Source organism: Rhinopithecus roxellana, chromosome 15, assembly GCF_007565055.1.
Source record: "Rhinopithecus roxellana isolate Shanxi Qingling chromosome 15, ASM756505v1, whole genome shotgun sequence".
Taxonomy (NCBI): Eukaryota; Metazoa; Chordata; class Mammalia; order Primates; family Cercopithecidae; genus Rhinopithecus; species Rhinopithecus roxellana.
Window position 1 is genome coordinate 88,162,307 of NC_044563.1, and position 19,234 is coordinate 88,181,540.

The 19,234-nt window shown below is 36.8% G+C and overlaps 1 protein-coding gene across 12 annotated transcripts in view; it reads right to left on the reverse strand.

Annotated features, from left to right (window-relative positions):
• Positions 1–565: 565 nt before the first annotated feature.
• Positions 566–19,234, reverse strand: part of STK33 (serine/threonine kinase 33) — a 229,368-nt gene continuing 210,699 nt past the window's right edge. For 11 of the 12 annotated variants that reach the window (XM_030919020.1, XM_030919019.1, XM_030919017.1 and 8 more), the window contains 2 exons: positions 15,673–15,870; positions 566–1,398 (listed from right to left, as the gene is read on the reverse strand). In XM_030919020.1, coding sequence (XP_030774880.1) covers positions 1,198–1,398; positions 15,673–15,870 — 399 coding nt within the window. In that variant the 3' untranslated portion in view covers positions 566–1,197. The remainder of the gene's footprint in view (positions 1,399–15,672; positions 15,871–19,234) is intronic. The other variant, XM_030919023.1, reaches the window with a different exon arrangement.

Genomic DNA, 19,234 nt, shown 5'->3' on the forward strand with positions numbered 1-19,234 from the left:
CAGATATGCCTTGACCTGCAGGTTCCCCCAAGGGAAGCACACTGAAGGTACTAAGAAAATACTGGCAGAGCCACGCGGGGCAACACAGGCCCGTGGTATCTTTGACTCATTCAGAATCACAATAGTGTCTTCTAAACTAATTGCAAGAAGCACATGTACTACTTTTAGTTACCAAGTGGATTTAAATGCAACTAGTATGTGCTCAGCTGGCCAGATGTGGGCCATTTTGGAGACCTGACAATTCCTTGGGGGTTTGGAACGGAACTAGGTTATATCTTTATGAAGGTAAAAGCAATTACAAATTCTTTCTTTAGAATTTGCTTGGGAAGCAAAGGAAAGCAGCTATTCACCCAGTTTGACTTCAACTGGCAAAATTAGTTACCCAGGTGGAAAGGAGATGTCTATAATGCGAAGAGAAATGAGGTATGTTCCCCTATTTCTTGCTTCATAATCTTCCCCAAAGATGTGTGCCTACCATTGCAGCAGTAGACCAAACTTATAATTTGTATAAAGGCTTAGAGGACCTTATTATAGTCACCTCTTGTTAACATAAAAATTAATGTGCTGAGTAACATCTGTTTTTTATTGATTTAATCAATACATTGAGAATTTAGCAGCAAGTTAATGGCAAGCAGTTACAAAATCTCCTATCTTTCTATGTTTAAAATAAGTTGTCTTAAACAATCTATAGCAACCTAAAATCTCACAAACACATGTGAATGAACCACTTCTGCTGTAATACCTATGGCAAGTTTATTAGTAATTTTCTAACAAAGTCTTCTAGTACAAAGTGCACGTATCATTTGGAATTTCCATTACAATATTTGGCCTCTTGTTTTCCCCTATAAATAGCTGTGCCTAAACATAAGAATTTGAAGTAAAAATGAGCAAGTGTGCCCACGGCCTTGAATTGTGGGTATCTGCCCCCCTAAAAAACCTTCGTGTACATCTTGAGTTGATTTTCCCTGCAGCCCACAGCCAAGCCTACTGGTGGCTGTCCTTTAATGCCACGTACAGCTTATGCTGCTTTGGAGATAACCAGCTTCAATTTTAAGCTGGTACAAACACATGGCGGGGCTCTGCGGAGCTAAAAGGCTACAAGCTCAGCATAGGGCTGTCCTCTTCCCCTCCTACCCCCTCATCAAAGTGCTAACAACAACAGCTTTGTTTTTGTACCATCCAGTACTGGAGGGAACCTTAGAGTTTCTTCTTGGTTCTGGACAGGGCCCTGGATTTAGCAGGATACTTGGTTGCTGTTCCTTGGCTTGGAGTCACAGGGGTCTTCTCCATTTCCCCCTTGATTTCAGCTGGAAGGAGTCTGTTAGATGTGAAACTTGAACTGCACGTGTCATAGCTGTCCTTACTGGTCGCAGGAAATTGCTTTTCATAAGCAGTAGACTGCAAATAAAAGGTCTTGATTAATTTTCAGACACAAAGCAATGCACATCAATTCAAAGATGCAAGGAACTATAAAGCTGTCCAGGATTTGCAAGCGGGAGCACTCTCTAGATACACAGGGTACAAACTAGTCATATTGTAACATTATCATTAAATGCCAAAAGATCCTTTTGCACCTTTAAGAAAACTGAATTGTTCAGTGTTTTGTGTGGAGCAAACTCTACAGGCTCAATTTGGAAACCTCTGCTATCCAAAATGTAAGTAAATGACTGGTAACATTTGTGCAGGGAAGTCCACTTAGACATAATTGTACTCACTTCATCTTTACAGATTTCTACACAAGCTCTGACATTTGTATGGATACCCTGACAAGTACAACGTAATTATTCTTTCTAACCTGGGTATAAAGTGCTACATAAGGCCCACACTCACATCCCCACTATCTTCCCGCATTAATTCCAGAGACTGGTTTCTAATCCCAGTCACACCACTATGGACCTCTTTGAGCCTCTCTGTTCCTTGCCCTTAAGTGGAGGCAAATAATATTTGCACATTTGCCACAAGAGGTTACCATGAGAATGAAGAGAAAGTGTGGCCATGAAAGTATTATGTGAGCTTTAGAGTAGAAAACAAGCAGATGGGGTTTTAAGAGGCAGTTGTATTTTCTCAGGTTGCCTCAATCCACAGTAAAGGAAGAAGTGGTCTTGAATCCTGCTGTCATGAGGGAAGCAGGGTCCATTTTGACCTTAGGCCCATTTTTAAAGTGATCACTTTTAATTAAGTGAAGCTGGAGCATAGAGTTCTAAAAGAGTAGAGATTGTCTCAGGAGACCCACAAAGCAACACAGGGGCCAAGCCACTGAGGTAGAGAGAGGGAAGCTCTGGTTTACACAGGATGATTGAGAAAAGAGCTCACAAGTTTAATACTCTGGTTACCTGAAAGTCACAGCACACTTGGGTTAAAAATCAGGTTAACAATTTTCAAAGAGTGTGATAAGATGGTGTGTAACACAAAATAAATGCAGTGTTTCCTGGATCATTCAGGTTCTTGTGATGTAATGACGTTTTATATCCAATAGTAGCACTTAATATATGTTTGCCTAGTGAATCCATGACTTCCCAGGGCTGCAGTAAAAGTCTGGGTCCTGTAAGACTTTTGGCATCTATATTTCAAGAAAGAAAATCTACCTGATGTTTGCTTACCGAAGAAAGCCCTTAAAGTGTGCCTCTTCAGAACATCACTTGTGTCTGATTTTATAACCAGCATATGCTAATTCTTGAGCAGGTAATACTTAAAAATCATTTTGTACCTTAAAATTTTAATTTGTACAAAATTTGAAATGTAAAAAGGTCACTTTCTTTAGTTCTTTTTCTCCCCCAAGAAAACCTCTGGGTTGCTTCTGTGTATTCTTTTAAGAGGTAGAAAATATTTAAAATTCTTTAGTATTCCTTCACATAGGTTGTATTTTTATCGAAAACTCCTTATGTTCAGTGATAAGGTGAGGATACAACACCCCTGATGTTAGAGCATCTGGCTGAGAACAAGTTGCTTTGTTTAGTACAGTGCTGGTCTCTAAAAGATATACACCCTATCTTGAAAATTTCAATTCATAAAATTTAATTACCTTTACATACAAATCCTATTAAAAGGTGAATCTAAGTGTAACTTTCTCTCTTTTGACATTTCTACTTGGATTTTGAGTTATCATCCAAGTTGTTGAGGAAGTAGTTTTCAACATGTCCACTACAACTAACATTCTATCGGGTAGGAATAAAGATTCATTTTCCTTTAATGTACTTATATTCATATTTGGCTTAATGGTTCCATTCTTCTTCACTGCTCCATTTGTTAATGTAGTTGAGTCATTACAGTAGTTTCAGGAGTTGCAGTCACCAGGAAGAAATACTCAGAAACAGTCTCTGTGAACAGAATTATTGATGAGAATTTTTTTCTTTTTCCCAAAAACTCTATAGATGCTGGTATTTTCTTCTTGGATATAATATCTTAAGATCATTATTAAAGTCTTCTGGCAAAGTGGAAGGAAAAAGAAAACTAAACAATGTTTAGTTGCTTTGGTGTAGAAATATGATATTTCTGTTTCATTTTGTAGTAAGATAAGAAAATGATTTTCCTCAGCCACATTGATTTTTTTGTAAATTTAGTTATTTATTTCTTAAACAGATAGTACATCCCTATGATTTAATATTCACAATGTTCAAAATCTCCTCCTTACCCCGTAGTTAACTGAGCTCTGCCCCCCAAAGACAACCAATACTGTCAATTTATAGTGTACACTTTCAGAGAGATTTTATGCATCTTCAAGCAAATATTAGGTGGAACCAAATGGATGTGGTTGTCATTCCACTGTCATTTCCATTGGCTGCAGGTCGAAAACAGTCTAATAATGGCAATTTCCTATGGTTCAATCTAATTCATTGATATGGTTTGGCTGTGTCCCCACCCAAGTCTTATCTTGAATTGTAGCTCCCATAATCTTATGTTGTGGGAGGGACCCAGTGGGAGGTAATTGAATCACAGGGGCAGGTTTTTCCTGTGCTGGTCTCATGATAGTGAATAAGCCTCACGAGATCTGATGGTTTTATAAAGGGCAGTTCCCCTGCACACATTTTCTTGCCTGCTGCCACCTAAAGCGTATCTTTGCTCCCCCTTTGCCTTCCACCATGATTGTGAGGCCTCCCCAGCCAGGTGGAACTGTGAGTCCATTAAACTTCTTTTTCTTTATAAATTATCCAGTATGTCTTTATTAGCAGTATGAAAACAGACAAATACACTCATCTATTGACATGCTTTCTTCCCGCCTTTCATACAAATAGTAGCCAACTATAAACACTCTTACACCTTGACTTTTTTCAACTAATGATTATCTTGAAGATCATTCCATGTCAATTCATAGAAAGAAAAAGTCCTCATTCTTTTTTTTGGCTATGCAATAGTCTCTTGTTTAGAAGTACGATAATTTATTTAACCACTCCCTTTACAATGAACACTCAGGTTTGTTTCCAATATTTTGCAAGCACATTTTGCACATGACATTTTGCACATTCGTAAGTTTTTCCACAGAATATATATTTTAGAAGAGAAATTCTTCAGATAAATGGTATACGGATTTGTAATTTTGAAAGATATCATCATGTTGCCTTCCACCGCAGTTGTACTGATGTATAATCTTACCAGTAGCATATAAGAGTGCCTGTTTTCTTATTTGTCAATTTGGTTTTAATACATGTTAAAACTAATACAGTCATCCATATTTTAATTGAGCTCCAAAATCAGCTTAATGCTGGCTGCACTGAAACAAATCACAGTATTTGCTCCTTCACTCCCTGGTGACATCAATTCAAATCTACTTGCCTTTATGCAAATATATATATATATATTTTTGAGATGGAGTTTTGCTCTTGTCGCCCAAGCTGGAGGGCAATGATGCAATCTCGGCTCACTGCAACCTCCGCCTCCCGGGTTCAAGTGATTCTCCTACCTCAGTCTCCCAATAGCTGGGATCACAGGCACGCGCCACCATGCCCAGCTAATTTTTGTATTTTTATTAGAGGCAGGGTTTCACTATGTTGGCCAGGATGATCTCAATATGCAAATGTTTATGCTTCTGTGTATATGGGTTTGTCTTATAAAATACTGTATGTGTATGTGTGCCTTACCATTTCTCTTTACTAAATTCCAGTTGCATGAAGTTTAGGATGCCATTGTTTAGGAAGCAGTATCCTAATAGTTTTTCTAAAAGAGTCTGAGACTCCCCTCAAATATCCTTCATTGAAACCATTCCTCTGATGCTAACAGAACATGAATGCAGAATGGCCACCATGGTGACCTCCAGGCCAGGCCATAGTTTTCTTCACAAAGAGCCAAGCCTCTTAGTTCCTGGAGTGGGCAAGGCAAATTCCAGCTTCCAAGCTTTATCTAGAAACATGGACAAATCTTAATTTTTCAGTAATTTATTTTGTTGGGTTATAGGTTATCTAAGTTTTGCATTTCTCCTTTTCTTCTCTCATAGCTGGTGGGATTCCTCAGGGATCTATGCTGTCACTGATGCAATTTTATAGTTTTGTAAGTAATAGAACAGAGAAATGAAAAATGAAATTGCCAAGGCTGTAAGATCTTCCAGGTCAGGAAAAGCAAATAGAAGATGATGAGCTCCCATAAGATTGTACAAAGGGGGAGAAAGATAACAGAGGAATTTCAATACTTAGTTCTTAGGGGAAAGATTCTAAATGATCATTATGAGACTGTTGGGCATATATTTACCAATCCAAGAGAAGACCTAAAAGTCACCATAGGCTGTTCTTTGAAGATACTGGTCTAATGTACCATGGCACACTGGTCAGAAAAACCTAGCTATCATCAGAAAGCATTTTAGAAATCAAAGAAAAAAATTTCTATCCTTATATAAAATCATGATGAATTCGTACCTGAAACACTGCAACCAGCTTGAACAGGTATAAAGGGACCAGAGAATGTTTACAGACAGGCTACTAATATGATTAAGGAATGAAGGTTTCTTTTTAAGAGTGCTCTTCAATCTAAAAGATAAAGAATAAGAGGCTATATATAATCAAAATCTATAAAATGAAGGATGAGGCATATTTCAGCACTGTGGAGGTGGACAGCATCTCTGAGTGCTGCAGTCAGTCAGGACGGTTACATCAAGGGCTGCCTCAAGCAGCATTTCAATTGTTCTTCATCTCTGGCAAATTCTTACCATTTGGGACAGTTGAAGAACAGTCAGTTCTATTCGAGGCAGAGTGATGGAAAAGATGACCTTACAAGCTTTCCTCTAGTTTCACCTTTTTGTAATTCAGTACCCTTGGCCTAATTTCTCTAGCTCATATTATTAATCTTGAAAAGGGGGCTCCATGTGTGCAAGGGGAGATATGTAACAAGAAAATTGGACTAACTATACATATTTCATTATTCACTGGCATGGCTTTAACCTGATGAACTTGTCTGGTGATAATGGATGCAAAACCTGTAAGCTCTAGGCATATCCCTGCCAGTTAATACTAGTGCATGATTACTAGAAACTGTTAGCATTTCTCTGAATTTTGAGTAAAATACATGCTATTTAAGTAAAGTGGTTTATCACCATAGCAACAATTTCTAGAGTCACGCATTCAAATTATAGGCCTGCACAAGGTCCAAATGACAAAATTCTGATACAAGTTTTCTGCTATAGTTTTGTGTGTAATGGCTACCGATCTTCTCTCACATCCCTATGGTTTTCAGAAGAAGGAAAGGAAAGAAAAGCTAAGGGAGAAGAAAAATTGACTTCCAAATATATAGACTTCTAAGGTTACTTGCATAAAGATCTGGGTCTTGTGTGGAGTCAACAGAAATGAAATCTAACTTGCAAATTACAAAAAAAAAAATATGTTTATTTTCTTTGTAACTGAGGTATAATCTACATACAGTAGAATAACATATCTGAAGTGTACAGTTTGATGAGTCTTGACAAACACATAGGCCTGTATAACCAACACCACAATCAAGAAATAGAACAATTACCAAGAAAGTTCTCTCTTGCCACAACCCAGTCAACCTTCTCCTGGGAGCCACAACTATTCTGCTTCTTTCAACATAAATTAGTTTTGCCTTTTCTAAACTTCATATACATGAAAAAGAATGCATTATGTACTCTTGTATCTGAGTTCTTCTGCTTAACAGTTCTAATTGAATTTTTATTCAGATATTTGTATATTCTCATGCCATTGAAAGGTAGGTTTTTGAGATTCATCCATGTAATAGTAACTCATTTCTTTTTTCTTGCCAAGTAGTACTCCATTGTATGGATATACCACAATTTGTTTACTCATTCTTCTGTTAATGGATATTTTGGTTGTTTCCAGTTTGGGGCAGCTTATATACAGAGCTGCTACAAACATACACTACAAATCTTTTTGTGAACTTGGGATTGCTGGATAAATGGTAAGTGAATGCTTAACCTTAAAAGTAAATGCCAGCCGGGCATAGTGGCTCATGCCTATAATCCCAGCACTTTGGGAGGGCAAGGTGGGCGGGTCACAAGGTCAGGAGATCAAGACCGTCCTGACTAACATGGTGAAACTCCTTCTTTACTAAAAATACAAAAAATTAGCCGGGTGTGGTGGCACGCCTATAGTCCCAGCTACTCAGGAGGTTGAGGCAGGAGAACTGCTTGAACCCAGGAGGTGGAGGTTGCAGTGAGCCGAGATTGCGCCACTGCACTCCAGCCTGGGTGACAGAGCAAGACTCCATCACACACACACACACACAAAGTAAATGCCAAACTATATTCTGAAAGAATAGTACCATTCTGCATTCCCACCAGCAAGGTGGGGAAATTCCAGTTGTTCCATATCCTTGCCAATATCTGGACTTGTTAGTTTTAAATTTTGGCCATTCTAGAAAGTATGTAGTGATAGCCTGCGGTGGTCTTAATTTCCATTTTCCTGATGACTAATGATGTTTAGCATCTTTTCATATGCTTATTTACTACTTGTATATCTTCCTATGTGAAGTGTCTGTTCAAGTCTACTGACTATTTTAAAACATGAATTGCTTTATTGCGTATAGGAGTTGTTTATATATTCTGCATACAAGTCCTCTCTCATATATATTTATTGCAAATATTTTCTCCCTGTCTGTGGCTTGCTTATTTTTTAACACGCTTTTGATGAGCAAATGTGTTTTATTTTTAGGAACCATTTTACCAGTTTTTAAAAGTGCTTTCTGTGTCTGTGTTCTAAGAATCTTTGACTATCTGCTGGATGGAAGATAGTCCCTTATGTTTTATCCTAGAAGCTTTATAGTTTTGCTTTTAGTTTTAGTTCTACCCTTCTCAAACTAATTTTTGTGTACAGTTTTAGCTAGGGGGTCAAATTTCATTTTTCCTCACATATATCTACTATTGTTCTAGCATTATTTATTAAAAAGACTGTCATTTACCCCTTCGAATTGCTTTGAAATCTCTGTCAAAAATCAACTGACTGTATAAACATGGGTCTATTTCTAGACTCCCAATTTTGTTCTATCCTTACATCAACACCACATTGCATTAATTACTGTATCTATGTAGTAAATGTTGAAATCAAGTCATGTAAGTCTTGCAACTTTGTTCTTTTTAGGTTATTTTGTCTGTTTCAGGTTTTATGTATCTCCAAATAAATTTTAGAATCATCTCGTCAATTTATAACAAAAAAGCAAGTGTTCCAGATTTCAACTGGGATTGGTTTAAATGTGTAAGTTAATTTGGGGAGAACTGACATCTTAATAGTACCAAATATTCTAAACCATAAACATGGTATATCTCTCCATCTATTTCAGTCTTTTTCAAGTTTGCTCAACAACATTTCATGGTTTTGGTATAAATATTTTGCATATATTTTGTTAGATTTTTCACTAAGTGTTTTATGTGTTGTGGCAATTAGTATTTTAAAATTTTATTTCCCAATTGTTCATTGCTAATATATAACAATACAATTTTTATATACAGATCTTGCATCCAGCAACCTCTTTAATTCACTTTTTGTAGATTCCTTGGGATTTTCTATGTATATAAACATGTCATCTGCAAGTACAGACAGTTTTATTCTTCCTTTACAACATATATAATTTTATTTCTTTTAATTGCCTTGCTGCATCAGCTAGAACCTTTTGTACAATATTAAAGAAAACTAGTGAGAGAGAACATCCTTGCCTTTCCCCTAATTTTAGCATGAAAACACTCAATATTTTGCCATTAAGAATGATACTAATTGCTTGGATTTTTTTGTAAAATCTCTTATTATGTAAAAGAAGTTCCCTTTTATTCCTAGTCTGCTGAGGATTTTCTCATGTTTTAGTGTTGAATTTTATCAAATGCTTTTCCCAAAATCATTGAGATGATTATATAGCTTTTTCCTTTATCTATATATAGTGAATTATGTTGGTTGATTTGTGGATGTTAATCCAAACCTGCACTCCTGGAATATACTGCAAACACTTAATTATGATATGCTATTCTTTTATATATTTCTAGATTCAGTTTGCTAATATTGTTTGAAATTTTTATGACTATAATTTATGAGAGATATTGGCTAACAATTTTCTTGTAACATCCTTGTCATTTTTAGGTACTGTTATTTTTAAGGCAAACATGCCTTATAAATGAGTTGAGAAATATTCTCAAGAGTTTATGTGTAAGTTTTCTTATTTCTTCTTTAAATATTTAGAAGAATTAGACAGTGAAATCATTTGGGAATAAAGTTTTCTTTTTAGGAAAGTTCTTTATTACAGATATGATTTTAAAAATAAACACAAAATAATTCAGATTTTCTATTTTTGTGTAACTGTTTTTGTACTTTTAAAAGAAATTTGACCATTTCATATAAACTTCTCAATGTATTGGCATTAAGTCATTAAGAGCCAGTAAGCCTGAAGACAGATCAACAGAAAGCATCCAATGTAAAGAATAGAAAAAAAGATTAAAAAATGGATAGTGCCTCAGGAATCTATAGAACGATATCAAACTAATATATGAGTAATTGGAGTCTCAGAAAAAAAAGGAAAAGATAATGACAAAACTTCTAAAATGTGGCTAAAGGTACAAATTTACAGATTCATGGAGCTCAGCAAACCCCAAGCAGGATAAATGTGAAGAAGAACATGCTTAGCAATAGCATTGTTAAACTGCTGAAAATCAAAGATAAAGAGATGACCTTGAAAGCATCCAGAGAAAAGTGACACAATACATATAAGCGAAGAACATTTCAAATTTCCACAGATACTTCATCAAAAAAAATGATCAAAAGTTAAGAAAAAAGGAGAGTATCAGAAATGATAACTATCTGGATAAATAAAAGAAATTTTTCCTCTTAATTTCTTGAAAGCATACATGACAATTTAAAGCAAAAATTATATCACTATTTTGTGGGGTTTATAATTATGTAGATGTAATACATGTAACACTTATAGCATAAAGGTAGGGTAAGAGATAAATGGGCCCAAATTAATACATTTGGAATTGAAGCAATACTTGTTATAACCCAACACAATGGGTTGGTTCTCCATAGAGAAAGGATATGCATAGCATAGCCAAACAGCTATAGGCCCTAAGGGGAGCTGAGCAGAAGTCAGGCTTGGGAAGAGAGGGAAGTGATTTAAAGGATTCACTAACACATCTTTGCAACAATGGGAATCTGGTTAAGCCTGTGGTAAAACCTAAGCCTTATACAAAGAGCTCTTGCGTGGGAGTAGAAGTAGGGACAAAATATTCCTTTAGAACAAAAGCCTTGTTTATGGGAGCCTATGAATCCAGGCCAGCAACTCTCATTGCAAGCAGCATTAGATCAAATAACAGGTCAAGATTAATGTGAGCACAATTAGTTATTTGTACCTGTATTAGTCTACTATTGCAGTAGTTATTCAACTATGTTTGAGAGGTCCCCACAATCACCCCCAGGTTCGACAAGTCACTGGGAGGACTCACAGGACTTAACACTTATATTTGTACTCATGGCTATGACTTATTACAGTGCAAGGATGCAAAGCCCAACCAGCAAAAGGAAAAGGCACTTCAGGCTAAATCCAAGAGAAACCATGAGCAAGCTTCCAAGTGTCTTCTCCCAGGGGAGTTGCAGAGGATGTGCTTAATTCCGCCTGCAATTAGTTGTGACAGCATGTGTGAAATTTTGCCAACTATGAAGGCCCATTGGAGAGTCAGCACCCATGGTCACATAGGCAGCCTCTGCCTAGCACCTACCCAAATCCCAGATTCCCAGAAGGAAAGTAGGTATTCAGCATGAACCATATTGTTTGCACAAATAGTTTAGACAAAATTAGCTAAGTTCCCAGAAATAAGCCAAGGGTCAACCTTGCAAATAAATAGGTCTTTTGAAGGACAGCAGTTTAGACCACCTATGTTAACTCTTTTCCGCACAACCACACAACAAACAACTGCAAAAATCTCAGTATCTTGTAACAGCAAGTATTTATTTTTCTCAATTAATTGCAGAGTTTGGTTGTGCTAGGCTAAACTTCAGGTATTAGACTGAATTCAGATCTGTTCCACAAATCTCCACAATTCCAGAACCTGTGGCTTTCTGCAGGCATGCTCTTCTCATGGCAGGTGACAGAAATAGAAGAGAGCAAGCTAAATCATGCAAACACTTCTAAGGTTCTGCTTACATTACACCCTTTTAACATTCCATCAGCCAGAATAACAGCCAAAACCAACATTAGTAGGGTGAGAAAATAGCCTTCAACAGTTCTCGTAGAGAGAACTGCAAAGTCACATGGCAAAGAATATGCATGTACAAATTATTTATAGGAAAGGAATAATTAATTGGAAACAAGAATCCAATCTACCACAGTACCCTAGGAAACTCACCAAACTCAGAGAGCAAATTGAGGTTAGAAGCAGCACATTACCACTTTTGAAAATGAAATGTCTTGGTTTATTTACTAGTTTATTCCCACAGTTATACCCAAAGGAGCCTTGATACAACCAGGAAAACATATGCAATTTTAGTAATATTCTATATACATTTTCAGTAATAATGAAAGTATTAATGGCTAACATTAATAAGTACTTACCACGTGCCAAGAGTGTTACATGCATGATTTCATCTAGCCCTTAGTTGGTGAGATTATTATCCCTATTTTATAGATGAGAAAATGGAGGCCCAGAGGCTTGCTGAACACCATAAAGCTTCTAAGTGGTGAAGCCAGAATCTGAATCCAGGCAGCCTAGATCCGAAGTTGTACTTTTAACTATTATGATTTTTTCAGGGCTGTGCTTGGGCACATATGCCATATTGCAATGCTTCAATACTGGGATATGAAAGTATGCCACAATTGTGCAAGTACTGTCACATTTTCATATGATAGTCAGTTCTCATGGACTCAGAAAGTTAAAATGTAACTTTCAGGAAAAGAAAATTTCTATCCCACTCACTAAAATATCATGAAAACTTAAGTTTTTCCTCACAGAAACATTATCAACATACCAAAGTATTAAATTTCAATGTTATTTAAATGTCAACATTTCTTGTCTTTGAAAAAATGTTTTATGAACACATATCATTTCTCAAAATAATTTATCAAAGTTTCTAAACCACCATACCTTTCTACTTTCTAGCCTAGATAAAGCAACTGCTACATGTACTATCTCCTACAATACTGTAACAACTAGGTTTTCAGTCAAGGAAAAATTATCACAAAAGAAAATAATGACAAAAATCTATTTTCTTTTCTTTTCTTTTCTTTTTTTCTTTTTTTTTTTTTGAGACGGAGTCTCATTCCGTCGCCCAGGCTGGAGTGCAGCGGCATGATCTCGGCTCACTGCAACCTCCACCTCCTGGGTTCAAGCGATTCTCCTGCCTCAGCCTCCCGAGTAGTTGGGATTATAAGTGAGTGCCACCATGCCCAGCTAATTTTTGTATTTTTAGTAGAGACAGGGTTTTGCCATGTTGTCCAGGCTGGTCTCAAACTACTGACCTTAGGTGATCCACCCATCTGGGCCTCCCAAAGTGCTGGGATTACAGGCGTGAGCCTGAAAATCTTCTATTTTCATTAAACAAATTCATTCAAGACTGTGTTAAACAATTTTACAATTAGGAGGTTTCTCCATTACAAAGCAATAATTCCATAATGCAAATATACTTGTATTGCATCTAGAGATTCCAGTCCCTTCCTCCATGGTTATGGGAAGGTACACTTTAATTATGGATGTTCATTTCTCTCCAATTGTTTTCTGAGCTTATGAATAATGAAAGCATGATAGCATTTATCAGGAATCATTAAGGACCTAATGTTAAAAGGCACACTACTGCAATAAGCAGTGGTCTGCCAAGTGTCTCATCGGAAGATGAGCAAATGCTATTGCAGGAGTGAAAGTCGAGTCTATCCAGTAAAGCTGATAAAGACTTTGTCTTACGGAATTCAGAGGATTACCAACAGCACAAAACATTATCTAGATGTCCTCAGCATGTGAGAAACAAGATATACATGCGAGAACATTACTGTCCTCAGAATACCATAACCAAACAAAGGTGGAAATGAACAAAAGGACATTGCCAAGTGCCAACTATCTGAAAACAAATCTGAAACAAGTGTAGTGTGATATCTTAGTCCAAATATTAACAAAGAGGAGATGCAGACTGCATTTTCCCATAATGTCCAAGGCATTTGGAACCAAGGGACCATTATTTAGGGAAGGAGGAAGGTGCTGAGTTCAAGTGCTTTTGCTTTTGTTTTTGTTTTTAACACATCCTCACTTACTCTCTCTGCTAGTTTTCCAAGAGCTCTGACATTTTTTCGAAAGGTGTGATTATCCTGGCTTTTGAGAAATTCCCAAATCTAAGCATGGGAAAGTTCCTTAGAGGACATCAAGGGAGGACAAGCTCTACCCACCTTGCAAGAATTCCTGTTATGGCATTTATAACAAGTAGCCTTCCAGAGTCTGCTTGAATACTTCCAATGATGGGGAGGTGGAAGGTTTGTTATCCATGGCCCAGCCTTTTTCCATTGCTGATGAATTCTGACTACGGAAAAATTTTTCCTGTTGATGAAACCTACATTCCTAAAATATCAACCAATATTCCTACCATCTCTGTATTCTTGAAATTTCAACCCACTGGTATAGTTCTAGCACCCACAAACAATTCAAATTCCGATTCTTCTGTTCCCTAGTTGATTCACATAGTAAGTTTCATTAATTTGTGACTTGCAGGGGCGGCTGGAAGAGTGGGAGGGGAAAAGTGTGACACGGCAATGAAAAAGGGAATGGAAGACATTTGGTTCACAAGCATATTTTATGTTAGAGGCAGTGATAAATATAACTCAAGGCCACAAAACGTGTGTATAATCATACATATGTGAGTATATGTAGATGTACATATATATGTGCAAGAATATGTGAGTATACGTGTATACATGTACATGTGTAAGTAGGTATGTGCATATGTATGAATATGTGTATAAAATGCCAAGTCAGTCAACAAAAATCTTCAAACTATGTTCAATAAGAAATGCAAACATGGAATTTTATGATATTATTTTTAAGGAGAATATAAAATACACACAAGAGCTAAGCATCGCAAGAGTTGTTAACACACTAGAGAGGAAAAAGAATTCAATGAGCTTATGTCTACATTATGGTAAAAATATTATCATCTCAAAATACCTAAATCATTATGTTATGCTTATTATCTAAACATTTGCTATAAAGTAATGAAGTTCTCAACCACTAAATAAAAATCAATGAATAGATCATGCTACCATGTCCCTTTCTGTAAGTTACTAAGAGGATTCTTGGCAGGGAGGGGTATAGGCCAGCAATGCTGCACCTCCCTGAGTCTGGTCCAGGATTTACCCTGGCAGTCCCTCTCTGCACTCTGCCTAATTCTAGGCATCAAAGAATCAGAAACCAGCGACTCCTCACGAGAAGTCTGGCTACCCTGAGGTGAACACAGTCCCTGCTGACAGGATGCTCAATTATTAAGTAATAGTTAAGATATGTTAATTAGATTTCAAGACAGGAAGGAGAACAAACACATACAGAGAAATTTTCTGCAAATGCAGAAACAAACAAGAAAGCAGGGAAGGGGAGCTTTGGGTAAACTTTGTCAGGATATCCAGCTAACAGACCACAATCTAGAACCAATCAAAATGTTATTCAATTCTATTCATTAAAAAGAATAAAACTGTATTCAGAACTAATAAGGTAAAATAATAAACCTATATAAAAAGTTTTTGTTACCATAAATTCAGACAAAAATAACTGAATAATGTAATAATGATAATTTTCTATGTAATACATAGACCCATTCCAAATTCTATAGTCTGGTAGAGTACAAAAATTATTAATTTTGATCCTTGGGCCAAATTTGGCATGCCATCTGTTTTGGGGGGAAAAATAGTTGAGTTGGAACATGGCCACATTCATTCATTTGTGGTCTATGGGTGTTTTCACACTACAATGTCAGAGATGAGTAGTTGTGACAGAGACTACTATGGCTCACAAAGCCTAAAATATTTACTATTTGTTCCCTTATAGAAAAAGTTTGCAGACACCTGCCCTACATAATCACCAACCTTAAAATAAACATGTAGGCCACATCACTAAATCGTGCTAGCCTTATAAAGCAGAAATAACTTTACTTGCTATATAATGCTTGGCCTTTGTTACAAACTAACAACAAAAAGACAGATTTGCAAAAAAATGTTCCAGGTGTGGTGAGGGTATTTTACACTTTGGAGAAATGCAGCAATGATTCTTCCTACCTGTTTTTCCTCCTCTTCATCTGAAGTGTAATTGTCATCACGGACATTTCCCCAGAGCTGGTAACTTTTCAACTTTTCTTCAGTGGATGGATTAATCTTCTCTTCTGTTGTGTTTTCCTCATCACTTTCTGGGTTATTTTTCCATTCTTTCATCATCTCTAATACATTGGTTGGTCTCACGGAAGAAAGTTTATTGCCCTAATATTGACAATCAATTTTTGGTGTTATAAACAGCTTAGATAATTGAGACGATACCTACATCATTTAGTCTCCCAAATTCAGTAACAGTCACATGGAAAAGATTATAATGCTGAATAAATATGAAAACTTCTGATGACCACTGGAGTACACTCCCTGTACTGACATGGCTCACACCCGTTGCATAATATCACTTGTAATATGTCCAAGTTAAGAGGGGAAATATTCAGGCTTGAAAGAACAATGCAGCATGCTTGTGCAAAGAACACTACACAGGGCAATTTCCTGGAAGCCAAATACCCCCTATAGTGCTGCTCTTAGAAAATTGAGAGGGAGGTTGAAAGAACTAAAGAAGTTGCCCAAAGGCCAGTGGGTCCAGTGCTAAGGAGAAGTCTATACAATATCCAAATATCTAGGCAAAAAAAAAAAATAAATAAATAAATAAAAATCTAAATTCAGTCAACTAGTCGAGCACTATGTCTAAGAATATAGATAGTTAATTCGAAATCCCTTACCTGTCTGGAAGATTTAAATATAATGTGGTCATTTGATTATAACTGACTTGGCACAGTGTTCTTATCCCAGCATATGGCGATACATACCAAAATTGACCATTTTATATTAACTGTATTTTCCCAAATAGAATACCCTACGTAATGTGCCAAGAAATACATGAATGCAAGCTCAAATAGCTCCTGCTTGATTAGGTGTGTCTTAAATATTTTTATTCTTATCTCATACTGTTAGAAAAAATTTAGACCAAAAAAATGGATCACATTTAGATTAAAATGAGAAGTTCAGGTGTGGGCACAGCTTTGAAGTGATTCTAAATTACTCTGGTATGTGGATGAATTGAAATGTTTAGCATCAGTGACAAAGAAAACTATGAGACAGGGTATTTTAAGGGTACCCATCTGAATACACTGCTGAGGACTTGTTGAGTTTAATGTATTTGTGGCTAAAGACATAGACAAACACTAAATGTGGAATGCTAATAACTAAATGAGGATCACTATGCAATTAATTCTCTGTGGTTCTTCTCTGTTCCCTTGTTTTAAGAAGCTCAGTACTCCTACCATGTTCATAGCATCCCATTACATCTCACACTGGTTTGGCACTTGTTCCTCCCTTACCTACTTACTCCTAGAATGCCCTTGCCATTTCTTCCTGCCAGTCCATAGCAAGAGCCTACATTTCCTTGAAGGTTCAATTTAAGATTCATTTCTGTCAGGTATCCCAGAACTCCCAATTATGTAGTCAACTCAAGTGAAAACAGACAGTGGCTCAGCGACACTAACCATTAAAGAGCTGAAATCATGTAGAATGGTAGATAGTCTCCAGAGCACTCATCTGAAGGGGTTCTGCTCTCCAGAGCTCTGCTTGGTCCCTGTGATCCATCTCTCCTCTCTTACAACTTCTTGGCCTCATCCTGACCTCTAACTTAATTTTCATAAAATCAGTGACCAGACTCCTAGAATGCAAGTACATACAACTTTGCCTCAACTTGATTCTTTCACTAGCAGAAACTGACAATTTGACACATCTAAGTCTGCAATCCCAGTCCCCGGTTGCTCCTCCCTGAAAAGCCCTCCCCAGGTTAAGTCTTTGGAAACTGTGGTAGTGACTAAGGCTACTTGCCCAACATTTCTTCCTTCTAGGCTCATGGTAGAATTTCACTTCTCTATCCTCTTTGGGACGTGACCATGTGCCTTATTTTGGCCAGTGATTCATGATTGGAAACTGTATGTATCACACCTGGGTGAAAACTTAAAGAGATAGTATGCAATTAATCATGTTTCCAATTCCTGAACTGGTAATTACAGAAGCATAGAGATGGAGTCTCCCTCAGCTTGGGTTCCTGAGTAAGGACAGAGTGAAACAGAACCTCCTCCTCTCCCCCGAGTCAATTGGCCATGGAAGGTACTAACAGCACTGAGATTTGGATGTCATTTGTTATCACAGCATAATCTAGCTTACCTCGATGTAGATACCAAAGCAAACATTTACATTCTGTAAATCACCTCTAAGAAGCCTTAAAAAGAGTGACTTCATTGCAAAATCGTCATGTCCAACAAAATCATAATTACTACAGAACTCGTATGCAACCAATATGATGTGACAGCTCATTTATTTAGGCAGTTCTTGCTCTGCACAGTCCTGATATGCCTGAATTTCAGTTATAATTTACTTAAACAGCATTAGTCCCCCAAGAGCAGAGTTTAAATTTCAGTCAATGTGGTATATGAACTATAACTCCATAAAGTTCAAACTGCACTGCTAGTTCTTCAGTCCACAAAGCAAACAAACACATATCATGATCAGTGACCAATTTTGTCATTTCTCTCAAAGGCTATTGGTGATTAGACATTGGGCATCTGCTATTCAGTCCACACACAGCAAAGTGTGTAGTTGTGTTGCTTCCTTTTCTCCCAGGGAATTAGCCAACAAAGATGAAAGTGCAGCAAAGAAAATAAAAGTGATAATGCTGAAAGTGAAAACTGAATAAAATATGAATGGAGTAATAGAAGAAATCACTGACTGGGAATGCTGACACTACCACCGTTCGACAGAGTATTTGTCAAGGCACAAAAAAGATGCTCCCTCTGTCTTATAAGTTATGTGGTAAGAAGAAGGTAAGTACTATTTAAATGAATCTTAAGTATTTTATTTAAAAAGACACTTTAATTCTCAATATTTCTAACATTCTAAATTACAGTGTACTAAATGAACATCAGCTTTACTTTTGTCTCATTTCCCTCTACATTTATAAATAACAGAGAGGTACTAATATTTTGACAAAAATGTAAAGGGCATGAAACAATCATAACTTTTCACATTGATTATTGAGATCATTTTTTTCACAGTTTCAACCTGCTCTGCCATTTTACTGTCCTACACTACTGTACAAAGCAAGGATTGCCTATATTATTTTGAATCTGCATCTCTGGCAATCTTTCAAATGCCTGGTTCACATACACATACACCCAAGAGCTTGGTAGCTGATATTCTACATGTCTAAAGGAGACTGTCTTCGTACTTAAATAAATGACCCTATTTCTCATTCTATAGAGACTGTGGAGAAAAGCAAAGGATCTAGAATAAGAGTGTTATCCTATTTCCTATGTGGAAATTTTTAACTCTTTGCCTCCTATACTCACTTGCAATATCAAGCCTGGACTAGGTGGTATAGAGTCCAGGCTTTCCCTGTTGTCTAGAGTCCATCTGACAACTTACTGTACCACCTACTTCTTGCTTGCTAGCAGTTGAAGGATAAATTGTATCAGATACTTGGACTAACCAATAATAAGTGGTCCACAACAATGTATCATGAGCCTTCTAGTTCAACAGAAATTACAAATGAAGC